Here is a 14679-nt window from a genome sequence, read left to right on the forward strand (position 1 = left end):
ATCGGGCTTATGAGGTTATAATGAAGTGAAACTATCTATTGGTAACACTGGATGGGCGTGTTGGATCCATGGAGTCCATGTTTCAAGGAATCTCTTGTGGGTGTGTCAAAGAATGCTAGACAGTTTTTCATTAACCAGGAAGTTAAGGCGGCGGTGAACTTCCGTGAAGCATATGAAATGTTGTTTCCACGCTTTTGCTATGGTTTGTTTAGCCACCAATAGTACGTAGGTAGTCAATTTGAATTGGTGTTTTGACAGACCCGGGGGTTTTAAGTGTAGAAGAACATACCATGGGTCTCTTGGGAAGGGGCAAGTTAGTAATAAATGGTGGAGTTTGAGGACCTTAGACCAGAACCGAGAGAGCATAGGGCATGTCCACCATATGTGTAGAACATCTCCCAGAGTATTACAGCCTCGAAAATGGGCACTGGGGGTGGATGGGTGAAGGTCCATTAGATGGGATGGGACGGGACGGGACCAAGTATCACCTTATAACCGTTTTGAAGGCCAATTCCATGGAATTCCAATTTCACGGAAGTTCACCGCCGCCTTAACTTCCTGGTTAATGAAAAACTGTCTAGCATTCTTTGACACACCCACAAGAGATTCCTTGAAACATGGACTCCATGGATCCGACACGTTCATCCAGTGTTACCAATAGATAGTTTCACTTCATTATAATCTCATAGGCCCCATAATCCGGACCTGAGCACTTTTGACGTTTGTTTTCCGATTCTTCCTTGTTCTCCCCTCCCCCTCTCTTTTTTTGTTTTTATTTTCTGGCTCTTCTGCAGGGATGTTTTATGATTCACAAGGTGTTCCCTACATCTCACGACTTGACTACATGCTTGTGCGTATTAATAGAGCATGAGATCAGGCTTACAGTGAAGCAAACTGACACGCCCCCTATGTAAAACACTCCCAGCACACAGTTAACCCTTTGATCGCCCCTCATGTTAACCCTTTCCTGCCCAGTGCCATTAGTACAGTGTCAGTGCTTTTTTTAGAACTTTTTTTGATCACTGTATTGGTGTCACTGGTGATGTCAGTGACACCAAGTCAGTTCCCCCCAATGTCAGAATGCCTGCCGAAGTCCCGCTATAAGTCGCTGATTGCCGCCATTACTAGTAAAAATATATAAAAAAAACAAAAATTACAGGATCTATACCGCCATTTAGAAACACTATAACTTTTACGTCAACCATTTAATTTACAAGTATTGGGATTTTCTTTTAGCAAAACGACGTAAATTTCATTTTGGTGCAGCGTTGCATGACTGCGCAATTGTCAGTTAAGTAACGCAGCGCTGTAACGCAAAAAATGGCCTGGTCAGGGGGGGGGGGGGGTAAATCCTCAAAGAAGAACGTGGTTCAAATTGAAAAAGTTCTGTGTGAGGGACTTGATATTTGTCCCTTATTTCTGCCCAGGTGTAAACAGAACGGCCCGTGAGGAATGAATGGACACACTGAATTTTGTGGGAAACCCACCAATGGAAGGCATTAGGGGACTCAATGCCAGGTGGAAACAGAGGGTTGCCCATGAGGGGAGGAGTGGTGAATGAGGGGAGACTAGGCCACTGGTGTATTTTGTGAAATATATTATTTTTAATACTTGAAAATATTTTTTTTATTTCTATGTTATTAGACAAAATGTGAATACCACAAATTATAATTACATATTTACCAAATGCCTGAATAGCAGGAAAGATTCAATTATACGAAGAATAGGGACACACTTCTCCATCTTCCTCCATATCTATTAACAAAGGCAGAACCTTTGGGCCTAATCAGTGTTACACAGCATGTCAAAACTCAAGGCATCCCTTACTGGGTTTGTAATTACAAAGTCCAGCATACTTTGCAAAATGTCATACATACAACCTTAGTAAATTTTATTTATGTAAAATAAAGGTTATATTAAATATTTCAGAATGGGGTAAAATAGCTTATATTTCAAAACAATACAAAACTGAAAATTACACCTATTAAATAATATTTAGGGATTACATTAGGCTAGTATTGGGATGAGATATTAGGATTTTAATTCAAATTAGGTTTTAAAGTGTAGGTTAAAGTATACTGGTCATAACTCATAAGAGAAGTAGCGGAGATTCTTTTGATTCACAAGCATCCTGTAAATAAGTGCCAGAAAATTGTCAGAATTCCTTATCTCTGTACTTGTTTCAGGTCAGTGATTCAAAAAAGCACCAAAGCCAAAACACAAGCATGGTAATTAAGAACTAACATTCTCAAAGGAGCGGTCAGCAGTAGCAGTCTACATAATTCACTCAGGACAGGTGTATTTTAATGTGTGATGGTTGGCGGTTAAGTATTAAAGTGAAGTTGTTCCCAGACCATGCACGCTAAAGTACTCTGCTCAAAAAATTAAAGGAACACTTTGAAAACACATCAGATCTCAATGGGGAAAAATATGCTGGATATCTATACTGATATGAACTGGGTAATGTGTTAGGAACATAAAGATGTCCCATTGTTTGATGGAAATGAAAATTATCAACTTACAGGGGCTGAATTCAAAGATACCCTGAAAATCAAAATGAAAAAGTGATGCAGCAGGCTAGTCCATTTTGTTGAAATTTCATTGCAGCAGCTCAAAATGGTACTTAGTAGTTTCTATGGCTCCCCATGTGTTTCCATGCATGTCTGACATCCTCAGGGTATGCTCCTAATACAACAATGAATAGTGTCCTGGGCTATTTCCTCCTAGATCACTGAGCTCCTGGAAAGCCTGAGGTGCAACCTGGCAGTGTCAGATGGACTGAAACATGATATCCCAGAGGTGTTCTACTGGATTTAGGTCAGGCGAACATGGGGGCCATTCAGTGGTATCAGTTCCTTCATCCTCCAGGAACTGTCTGCATACTCTCGACACATGAGGCCGGGCATTGTTGTGCACCAGGAGGAACCCAGGACCCACTGCACCAGCGTAGGGTCTGACAATGGGTTCAAGGATTTCATCCTGATACATAATGGCAGTCAGGGTGTCATTGTCTAACCTGTAGAGGTCTGTGCATCCCTCCATGGATATGCCTCCCCAGACCATCACTGACCCACCACCAAAACAGTCATGCTGAATGATGTTACAGGCAGCATAACGTTCTCCACAGCTTCTCCAGACCCTTTCATATCTGTCACATGTGCTCAGGGTGAACCTGCTCTCATCTCTGAAAAGCACAGGGTGCCAGTGGCGGACCTGCAAATTCTGGTGTGCAGTGGCGAATGCCAATCGAGCTCTATGTTGCTATGCAGTGAGCACAGGGCCCACTAGAGGACGTCGGGCCCTCAGGCCACCCTCATGAAGTCTGTTTCTGATTGTTTGGTCAGAGATATTCACACTAGTGGCCTGCTAGAGGTCATTTTTATAGGTCTCTGGCAGTGTTTATCCTGTACCTCTTTGCACAAAGGAGCAGATACTGCTCCTGCTGATGGGTTAAGGACCTTCTACGGCCCTGTCCAGCTCTCCTAGAGTAATCTTTTGGCAATGGCACGTATTGATGTGCCATCCTGGAGGAGATGGACTGCCTGTGCAACCTCTATATGGTTCAGGTATTGCCTCATGCTACCAGTAGTGACACTGACCCTAGCCAAATGCAAAACTAGTGAAAAACTGTCAGAAAAGATGCACCTGTTGTTAGTTTCACTAACACCTAAGCAGCTGAAACTGATTAACAACCCCCTCTGCTACTTAACTGTCCAGATCAATATCCCAGGAGTTTAACTGACTTGATGCTATACTCTGATTAAAAAGTGTTCCTTAAATTTTTTTGAGCAGTGTTTTACATATTTTGAACAGACAGGGCAGTAAAACACTTTAAAGTTTTACATTGTTTTTGATAGAGGGAAGAGGTATTGGAACACCTTTTTTTTATTGATGTCACCCTCTCTATTTGTCCTGTTTGCTTCTATTACTGAGAGTGAAACAGAAAGTTTTGGTTTTCGCCAAAATAGGAATGGATGAGAAATCATCCAACAGGCACACTGGTGACTGATTTCTTTTGTGGCGTTAGGGAAAAAAATCTCCTCAATGGGACACAGATGGCAAAAAAACTGATTTTCCTTTAGCTCTAGATTAAAACAAACCCTCATTTACCTCTGTATCCATTGGCATTATAGAGAAATGCCTTTCCAAAGTTCACAACATAGACACAACTGAAAGCCAAATGATTGGCTCTTGGTTGCAGGATGGTAATTAAATACAAAATCCCCATTTGGCTGTTGAAAAAAATGGACATTATTGCATTTTGTATGCCTGCCAGCAACCTGTGTGAGTGAGCCCCGTTGACTCTAACCCAACTTTAGAGTCTTTGTTGTAATCTGGGTCTTTGAGGAATGAAAACTTAATTTTAAAAGCAGATAGAGAGGTCAAGGATATCTTGTTTTAAACGTATTTTACTGTTTGTAAAGAATATGTAAATAGTTTAATGTCCATAGTCTGGGTACATGTGTACCTTAAACAAATGTAAAGTATCCACAGACTTTTATGACAAAGCATTACTATACAGTATATGTAGTGTATAGCACACATTATACAGAGTTTATAGAGTATGTTTATCTTCCATGTCAATCCCTGCAAAAGTTGAGCTTGATTTGTGTTTGTACAGTCACACAGCCCTTTAAACACTAAATCAGTGGTAGATGAGGACCAATCAATAGTTCACCTATCGCAATGGTGATATGGATTCTCATAATGCTAACCTCTTCAAAAGGTTTTTGCTTTATATTCCTTTTATGGGGGAAGGGGGGGGGGGTTGAGGATGATCATTGAATCATTGACTACTGTTCATTTTTCAAGCAGGGAAACCTGGATACTTGTAACACATTGAGAAACAGACTTAAACATTGCTAAGGAAGAGAGGGTAAAGGACAAACTGATTCCTTTAGGTCCCAAATCAGTGCAGTGCAAATTTGCAATTAACCGCTGGCGTAATCCTGTTTTTGTAATTAGGATGAATGGACACAACTAGTTTTAATCTCAACACTGTAAATATCTTAAAACATATTTTCTTTTCTTAAGTACTTTGTGAAAGGATTAGGCAGCAGCTGTTTCGAAAAAATCCCTCTTCGAACAATTCCCTTAAGACTGAATCCCTCTTAATTATTAATTACACATTTACAATTGTGTAGTTGTTTCCCTTTGATGTTTGCTGGAGAACACAGCAGCTGTCTGACTTCCATTTCCATTTTCGTACAAATTCAATATGTGAATATATGGGGAAACTTCCATTATGCATTGTCGTTTTTTTTCCCACTCTTTATCTGTATGGTGAGCATTATACAATGGAACATTGGTCTTTTCACAGCTGGCTAAGCTATTAAATTCAGATTTATGAAATAAATCAACCTTTAGACATCAATATACCCTGGATGAATGTACATTTAATATGCATTATGGTTAATTACCCTATATCTTAAAGGTAAGGATGATGAACCTTGTTACATAAAGAGTGCTAATTCTGCATTGTAAATTGACACCTTTTTTATGAGCTTTTCATTGTGATGGAGTTGCCAAAGCATGTGAACCCCATTACAAGTCCACTTGCCCTTTTTTTTTTTTTAACTTCATGTTTTAAACTGACTCTGGGGTCAGTTCACTAGGTGATAAATATTGCATGAATTTTTATCTTAAAATAATTAATGGACAGCACAGTGGCTAAATGGTTAGCACTTCTGCCTGGCAGTACTAGGGTCGTTGGTTCGAATCCCAACCATGGCACCACCTGCCTGGAGTTTGCATGTTCTCCCTAACATTCAACTTCTGTCAGACTGGGACTGCTGCACGTGGATCGAAATTCAGCTGGTCCCTGCTGAACTGGTCAAATTTCAATCCATCTACGACCAGCTTTAGTGTGCCTTCATTTACAGAACATTCTACCTCTAGTGCAATGCTACAAATTATTTATATTACAGTCCTTTAATAGATCACTCCAGTTAAGGATGGGCACCTGTGCAGTAATTAAAGTGAGAGCAGGTTCTATGCTGGGATTAGTCACAGCAAACAATCCTAACACAGACCTTGACCCTGGTTTTTGTCTCTACAGTTTCCTTTACAAAGCTTTTAAGCAGGGTATACACTGACCGAAAACATGTCTTTTGGTTGGTGTGTACTGCTGTGTGTTCAACAGAAGCTGGCTTAATGACAACAGAAGCTTGCTTCTGTTGAAGTTTTCCTGGAAAACCAGCATTCGATCAGCACTTGCAGCCCATGGCTGTAAGAACTGATCTGTGTATACTGGTGGGGAGGAGTCGCTCCATCAGAATACAATAGCATGGCAGGGGAGATCTCACACGTTGTATTGATGTGGGGATCCACCAGTTTTTTTTTTGTTCAACCTACTGGATGAGTAAAAAAAAATACTGAATGTGTACACCCTGCTTTAAACAATGTAAATGCAATGCAAAGAGCACGTTATTGCATGGAGGTGGGGATAGCATTTATTTATTGGCAGCACAGGCTGGGTTATGTGTAGAGCTGCTGGTCTTTCTAAAGCTACAGTTATAATTTTAAATTAGAGAATGTTTTCTTCTGTACTTGGCTGTTGTGTGACTGAAAACTTACATTTCTTTTAAGAGTTTGGATTGTCAGTAGGCTTTTGCTGAACATATTATAATATAATAATCCATATCTCAGTATGAGTTTTTTTGTAACCACAATACATCAGCCACAAACAGCAGAGAAGATTTGCAGTGCCAGGAATCACTTTTAAACCATTGTTGTACACTGAAGTCTGCTGCTGTCATCACTGGTTTATCACAAGTGACATGTGATGGGGAAGAGCAACTGCAGACCAAGGGGAAATTGTTGAAAGTACGTGCATGGATATTTACCCAATCAGCTTATAATGTTTGAAGAAATTCATTGGGGAGCCTACCACATAGGTGTTTCCAAATATAGTGGTTCTTCTGATTCTGAATATATTATGATGATGCTCTTTGAGCTGTCTACTACCTGACAAGGACAGGTATAGATTATTCTGTTTGATACATGTACTGTAGGAAAAAAAAGGTTGTCTGTTCTTTATTTATACAGACCTATTTTATGTAAAGGGAAATTGATAGAAATATGTTAAACTTGAATATACAGCCAGTGATCATTATTAGTTATCTGGTGGTAAGCACAGCCACTTTCAATTAAGTTATGAATTTGACTTGTTGTAATTATTCCTATCGCAGGGTAAGGGAAGGCATGGCCAATATTTAATACCGTCAAGTAGTGGTTGTCAGGGGAAAAAAGCAATTGGGCAGGTTGGGAAACCTTTGTTGATTGCTATGGTTCTTCCCCAGTAAACTGGCACCAGGAGCCTCTAATTGCAAGCTCTCCCACTCCTTTTTTCTCCATTAATGTCAACTTGTCAGCTTATCAATTTTATTCTCTTCAAGCAATTTAACCTTGTGTAGTCAGTTGCCCCATTTGAAATGCATTGAAATCAACGTGTTTCAGTTATGCTGATTACCAACCAGTGGTTGGTCAAATTGCTCAATAACAAGAGATACAAATTATCAGTGTGGTGCAGCCCATGGGTGTTTTTTAACTGTGTATTTTACTAGTACTCTTTGTTTCCCTGAATGCTTTTGTGTTTGAAAACTATAATTATACTGTATATTAAGAATTCTGACTAATATTCACTACCTAGAAATTCAGATCCTTAGTATGCATGCACTTGCTATTACTCAGAATTCTTTTTTAAGCTCAGGAAATGTAAACGTATTCAGAATGAAACAAACTGAAAAGAAAGTTCCTGCATCTCCTTTTAGCTTGAATGCCTTATAATAAGTGCTCTCACAAATGGGTTGACAAGAAATCATGAAAGAGGATTAAATACTGAGAGAAAGCTTTGTCCTCTGTTACACAGATGAGGCCACCTTGGAACTAATGAAAACCCCTCGTTGTTCTTTGCCTGACCTGTCCCAATTGGAGGCCACAAGGAGGAAGCGGAACATCCAGATGGTGACCAAGTGGAACAAGAGGAACTTATCCTGGAGGTAAATGATTACACTCGTTTATATTGTGTCAGGTTAGGTAGTATGTATAAAACTGGCATGGAATGATGCCTTCAAAGGACTGGTAAACATAGAGTCCAATGTGTAAAATATTTAAATGACATTCATTGACAAATAGGCAAAAGTAGCAGATAATTGGCAACATTGAATAAACTAACATCATCATTGTGAGGAAGGAACACAAAGCAGACTTGCTGTGCTGTAATCACTTTGAAGAATGACTACCAATGGCAGAATCAATCATTAGATACGAAACATAGGGGGTAGATTTACTAAAACTGAAGAGTGCAAAATCTGGTGCAGCTGTTCATGGTAGCTAATCAGCTTCTAATGCAGGCCATACATGTGTCGAATTCTGAACACATTTTCTTTAGAAAATGGGAAATTGTGTGCATTTTGTAATTCGATGATGCCACCATTGATTTTGAAATTCGACCAACCAAACCTTTAATTTCACCTCATGTTGCTACAGAAAAGAATCTTTGTGGCCAAGAATTTTATTCTTTCCAGGTCACAGCTCATGCTCATTTCTTTTTCAATTACATTTCTCACACTATTCTTCCATCATTGATTAGAAATTCATTTGTTTTTTTTTTAAATTTCCAACATGCCTGATTACTCAAATTCGATGGTTGCTCATAAATTGGCCATTGCTGTGACCCACTAATAATGCAAAATTTTAACAAAAATTCTCAGGAAAGATTTTTGAAAGAAAACCCTTTCTGAATTCGACCCATGTATGGCTGGCTTAACTTCAGCTGGTTCAATTAAGCTTTGACAAAAAAAAACCTGGAAGCTGACTGGTTTCTATGCAGAGCTGCACCAGATTTTGCACTCTCCAGTTTTTGTAAATCAACCCCATAGAGGCTGCTATTGCTGACCAATGTCTGAAAATGCTTGGCTGTCATATTATTTGCCCCGTTCTTCAATACTTTGTGTCCATGACTTACAACAAGTATGCAGACCAAGATGTTTTCAGAGTTCCTTGATCTATATACTTGCTCTGGGTCAGTAACTCAAAATGTTGAATCCAGAGGGGAAGCATAACAGCTAGACAACTAGCATATTAAAGTGGTAGTAAACCACCTGAAAAAAACCCAAATAATGGGCCCCCTGCAGGTTTAGGTTATAATGTACTAGTATGCAGCGCATACTAGTACATTATGACAGACTTACCTGTACTCAAAGCCCTATAGCATAGCGCTGTCGCAGCTCCCTGGCGCAGCCATCTTCACCTGGTCTTTTTTCCAGGTTTGTAGGCTCCAGCAGTATAAATGGCCAGAGCCATGATGACGTCAGCTCTCGGCTGCATGCTGTGTCAATATCTCATAAACAGTGAAATGTACTGTAACTACAGGTAAACCTTATTATAGGCTTACCTGTAGGTACAACTTACAAAGTGGAGGTTTGCAATGTCTGCCCCCTTATTTCTTGCATGAGAAGTTTACTTGAAAGTAACACTTATGACGTCATTGACCCCAAACTAGCATATACTGTATATCAGGAACCTCAGAATGAGCACCAAAGTTGATATGAGAATTCTTGTTCAGGCCAGCCAGAGACTAGCATTTTCAGAAGCAAAAGTTCAGCAACATCAGCTTCTATGTTGCTCTCAGGACAATTTACCTTTAGGTAAAAGCTGCATGAGCCTTTATTGACTAACCTAATGTGAGTTTAACCAGAATAATAGAGTGATCCATAGTGTTTTCCACCTACTGGAAAAGGTCATCTTGAAAGGCTTGGGATTGTCACTGGAATTCCTTATTCTATTCATATAAGCGGGCAGCTAATTAAAAACATGATCCAAAATTTTAAAATCTTTCAGATCTGGGCACTTTATCATATAAATCTTTTTGTGGCATCGCATTTACATAAAGAAGCTTCCGATTCCATGCAAAACTCCAACATTTAAAATGTATATTAAATCAATAATAATCTATATATTAAATCTATAAATGTTGTGGTTTACCTCTGTCAAACTGCAAAACAGAGATTTGAACTGCTTTTTGAAAACTTAAAGGGTAACTCCACTTTCATGGGAAACAAAAAAAAGCAAATAAAAAAATTATTATAGCATGTACAATTGCAAATCAAGTCATATTGTAATTGAATGTGCTAAAAAATTACCTTTCCTTTTCAGTCTGCAGCGCTGTAATTTTCTGCAAAATGAGATGCAGTATGGCTACCTGGAGGCGTTCTGTACATAGAATGTGTACAGAACGCCTCCTGAAGATGTCATTTCAGTAAAGGCTTCTTTCTGGCACCTCGACCAAACAGCTCAAGTGTCATCATATTGTGCTCCTTCAAAACAACACACTGTCCTTTTCCAGAGCAGCCTGTATTTTTCTTGTGGTTACCTGTGGGTTTCCATTTATATCCCAAACAATTCTTCTGTCAGTTATGGCTGCAATCTTTCTTGGTCTACCTGACCTTGGCTTGGTATCAAGAGATCCCCAAACTTTCCACTTTTTAATAGGTGATTTAACAGTACTGATTGGCATATTCAAGGATTTGGACATCTTTTTATGTACTTTTCTATCTTTTAAAAGTTCCATTACCTTGTTACGCAGCACTTTTGACAGTTCTCCCAGCACATGTGTCGGCGTCCCACGAAAAAGTCCCGATCTCACCTTGAGATCTGGACCTTTCCAATCATGTGACTGCCATGACAGCCAATCACAGCAGTCACATGACCTAAACCCTGCCCCGCCTCCTGACATCAGAAACTCCTTAAAGGGCTGGGAGGCACCGGCATGAAGGGGTTAAGAGCCTTCAGTCCTTATGCATGCAGTGGGTTCATTCTTGATATGGGTTATGCAAATATCAAAATGCCTTTATGTAGTCTGGAGGAGCTGGTGTTCACAGGCAAGCTGTATTTGCATTCAGACTGCCCTAAGTAATGTGATGTTGAGCCTTTTTTATTGATAGAACTGAAACCCAATGAATAAAAGGGGCAGATCTGGGACAGTTAGACTGGGGAGGAAGGGGCTACACAATGCTGAATGTTCTACAGCCAGAACATGAAGTGGGCTCTGTTTGACTTGCTGCAGCTTTTAATGCACACTATAGGAAGCGCACAGTGTACAGTGAAATTGGAGTAATCAATTTCAGCACAGGAGGGGGAGCATGTACAACTGTGCAAGACTGATTGTAAGACTGATGCTTAGCTTTAACCTCAGCATTAACAGTAACAGGATTAAAATATCCATCTTTTTTGTAATCCTGTGTTTATTGGGTTTATATGACATAAATACAGAATAAAGGAACTTTTATAGAGCAAAAGGATGTGTCAGTTATTTTAGTGTTGTGCAAATGGGCAAGAGCACAATGGCAGCTGAAGGCATCCAATGTGTTCTAACACTGAATCCAGCCAACAAGCTATACAGATAAGTGGCAACCACCAATAAGCCACCTCAATCTATAACCAGCCTTTGCTAGTGTCAGTTATTCCAGAGTTATGCAAATTGGTTTCATTGCATAAACAAACAGGGCAATCAATACACACAGTTATACAGCAGTATTTTCAACACTAGGTAGAATAATTATATTGGCATCCCCCATTAATTATGTAAGGCCAGTCCTGGTAGCTTATTTATTGAAGGCACTGTACTTGAGCTCCATTCTAAATTGAAAAGTTCAGGGTGATATTTGATGCTAGTTTAAACTTTGTTCCATATGTATAAAATGTTGTCAGAACATCTTTTTTCCACTTGAGAAGCATTGCTCATCTGTGTCCTAAACTATCATACTCTGTTGCTGAAAAACTGATCTATACATTTGTGTTCTCCCGGCTTACTGCAATGCTCTACTCGCTGGTCTACCTAAATCCATAATTAATTGACTTCAATATGTACACAATTCTGCAGCCAGAATCCTGACTAGGTCTGATACAAGTGATCATATTACCCCTGTCCTGGAGTCCTTGCACTGGCTACCTGTCAGGTTTTGCATAAACTTTAAGACGCTCTTGCTTACTTATAAGGTTCATCATGACTTCTGGTCTTCTGTGTTTCCCCCTTACTCACCTACACTTGATGGAAGACAGAGCCTTCTCCTGCTATGCCACAAAACCTTTTAGACAAGATTTGATGTAATTGTCCATTTTTTCCTTTATTTTCGCCTGTGTATTTCTTGTGTTTTCTTTGTAAAGTGCTTTCAGAAGCTACTAAAGGTGCTATATTAAAAAAGTTTATTAATACTATTATTATTGAAAAGTATATAGATACATCAAGGGACCTTGCTTTGTTGAGGTAGCCCTATGCATTATACAACACCTTAAGAAAATCAGAATACATATGAAGAAAGGCCACTCAACAATAAAAAAAACTGACAAGAAAAAAGGTAGAACAAGTACAAACAGCCTCATCAAGTTGCTTAAGTATGTGCAGCTATCCCATTGAGGAGGAGTCATTTAGGCAAAAACCACATATTGACAGTAACCAGCCAGACAAGATATCTAAAATTTTATCCTGTTTATCTCTAATCATAAACAGCCATCTCTCTGCTTCTGTTATTCTATCTACATCCCTCTTCCAATCTTGGATCGTAGGGCAGCGGTCCTGCTTCCAGAACCGGGGTATAAGGCTCTATGCGGCATTTAGAAGGGGTGGGGTAATGCTATTTTTATAGGCCTTAAGAGATGAAGGGGTGCCATGAAACAGGTTGTGTAGGGCTGGAAATTGCATAAGTCTGAGGGTGTTTTTATTTTAATCCATGGTGATATTGCCCACCAGAATTTCTGTATCTTAGGGCAGGACCACCAGAGATGCATAAAAGAGCCCTCTTGCAAGCACCCCTACCAACATGAGGGACTCATACCCAGAAAGATTTTTGCCAACCTCAGGGGGTCTAGTATGGGGTTTGCTTCAAGCAGGACTTTATACATATTGGACATATACTTTTTAATAGGACTTTATACATATTGGACAGGAGGTGTTGAGATTGGCGGTTCAGGGCACACAGGGACTCCAAATCCATTAAGGATGTTGATGACAGCAAGATGGGGGTCATCCTGCATAGAAAATCTAAAGTTGCCTGTCACACCAGTGATCCATTGTGAACCCTACAAATTTTTGACACAACTGGTCTAAAGGAAACAGATGGCCTGAGGGAGCTAGCTGAAGACATCCCACATTCCCATCCCTGCCACATGTTTTAAAAAACCCTATGTCTTTTCCCAGTGGAAACCAAAGATATCGTCCGAGAGGAGCTAAAGTTGAGGTGGGTGAAGATAGGTCTCCAGTCCAATTCAACTTGCCCTCGATTCAGAGCATGTTTAACACTGAAACACTGTAAAGCTTGATGTCCACCTAGAAAAACCCCATTGTGCTGCAGGAATAAATACGCAGTGCCCCTGCTAAATTGCGTCCTGTCATGGTATTTTCTAAAGATGCCCAGAGTTTATCCACAGTATTATGATGCAAGTTAAGAATTGGTGCCAATGCTGCTTAATACAAATTAAAAGAGAAGTTTGGGTTTCTTAAAAAAAATTATACTCACCTAGGTGGATGATGCATCTGCCCCTCGCTGCTTCTGAAAGGACCGAGTGATCAAAGACAGCTGATTGCTCTGTTCTCAGTCTTCAGTGAGCAGTGAGCTGTTGACTGTCAATCACTGACTCTCTGCTCTGCCTCTCCACTCAGTGGAGCAGTGGACTATGGAGGGGGCAGGAGCAGCTGGCTCAAGCTCTCAGTGGCTTGCTGAGAGGCTGAACCAGCTGCTGGTCCAGGCGTCTGAGTGGATCCTGACTGTAAAGCAGAGATCGATCCAGAGCCTGGACTGGCTGAAAATGGGTCACAGGACTGCAGAACCAACTGCACTTCTGTGATCCATAGGAGAAGTAGGGCCATAAAAGATTTGGCCATTCTTCTCCTTTAATATCAGAGAGACCCAGTCCTCCATTTGTTTTAAGTCTGTGTAAGATGGCATAAGCCAAGCGAGGTTGCTTCCCTAGCCAAACAAATGTCCTCCACTGCCTGGTCGGACACCTCCCGGGGCATTAAGTTCAAAATAAGTTTTCAGTGAGGTTTCTATGGCTGTCAGTACCATTTGGACATCTAATAGGTTTCCATTTAAATACTAGGTCCAGTCTTTGTGAGTCACATTAGATAGTGTCAAGGTTGGAGAGACCGGAGAAAGGTGTGAAATAGTACTTGGAGTAATATTCATGTTACATCATGCAAAAAGAATTGGTCTACAAAAAGCAAGACCAGTCTATAAGTATTGTGAACTCTGTAGAAGTAGCTATATTCTTTGTTGGCAACATGTCTAGATCTAGATGTATTTTCTATACCATCAAGACTATTGAGTAACATTAGTCCTTGTGAGTAACAAATGAACAGAGCAGTCAGGATTCTTGTTGGGATGCTGTTTGAGCTCTGTCCTGTCTTGAACGTTGATACCTGTGGCCTTGTTGAGGAGCTGAGCACATCTTTACTGATATCTAGGCATGGTAATGTCCCCTGTAAAGCACCAGTCCAGGAAGTCTGTGGCTGGGAGTTCTAGATGATCCAAGAACTGAGGGAGGTCATCTTTGTTATGTAAAATGGCTGTCTCGCTGTTCTTGTGGGCAATAAGTCAGAAAGGGAACCCTCAATGATATTCTGCTCCATCTTGGCAGAGGACCATTAGCATTGAGCGAAAGATCTATGTAAAATCAGAG

The 14679-nt window shown here is 40.1% G+C and overlaps 1 protein-coding gene across 2 annotated transcripts in view; it reads left to right on the forward strand.

Moving 5' to 3' along the window:
- The window catches only part of MMP17 (matrix metallopeptidase 17), a 199571-nt gene that overhangs the window by 121108 nt on the left and 63784 nt on the right, over positions 1-14679 (forward strand). For both annotated transcript variants that reach the window (XM_089686138.1, XM_089686139.1), the window contains exon 3: positions 7871-8000. In XM_089686138.1, coding sequence (XP_089542264.1) covers positions 7871-8000 — 130 coding nt within the window. The remainder of the gene's footprint in view (positions 1-7870; positions 8001-14679) is intronic.

This window comes from Staurois parvus, unplaced genomic scaffold (assembly GCF_062004578.1).
Source record: "Staurois parvus isolate SC_StPar_1 unplaced genomic scaffold, SC_StPar_1.0 ptg000392l, whole genome shotgun sequence".
Lineage (NCBI taxonomy): Eukaryota > Metazoa > Chordata > Amphibia > Anura > Ranidae > Staurois > Staurois parvus.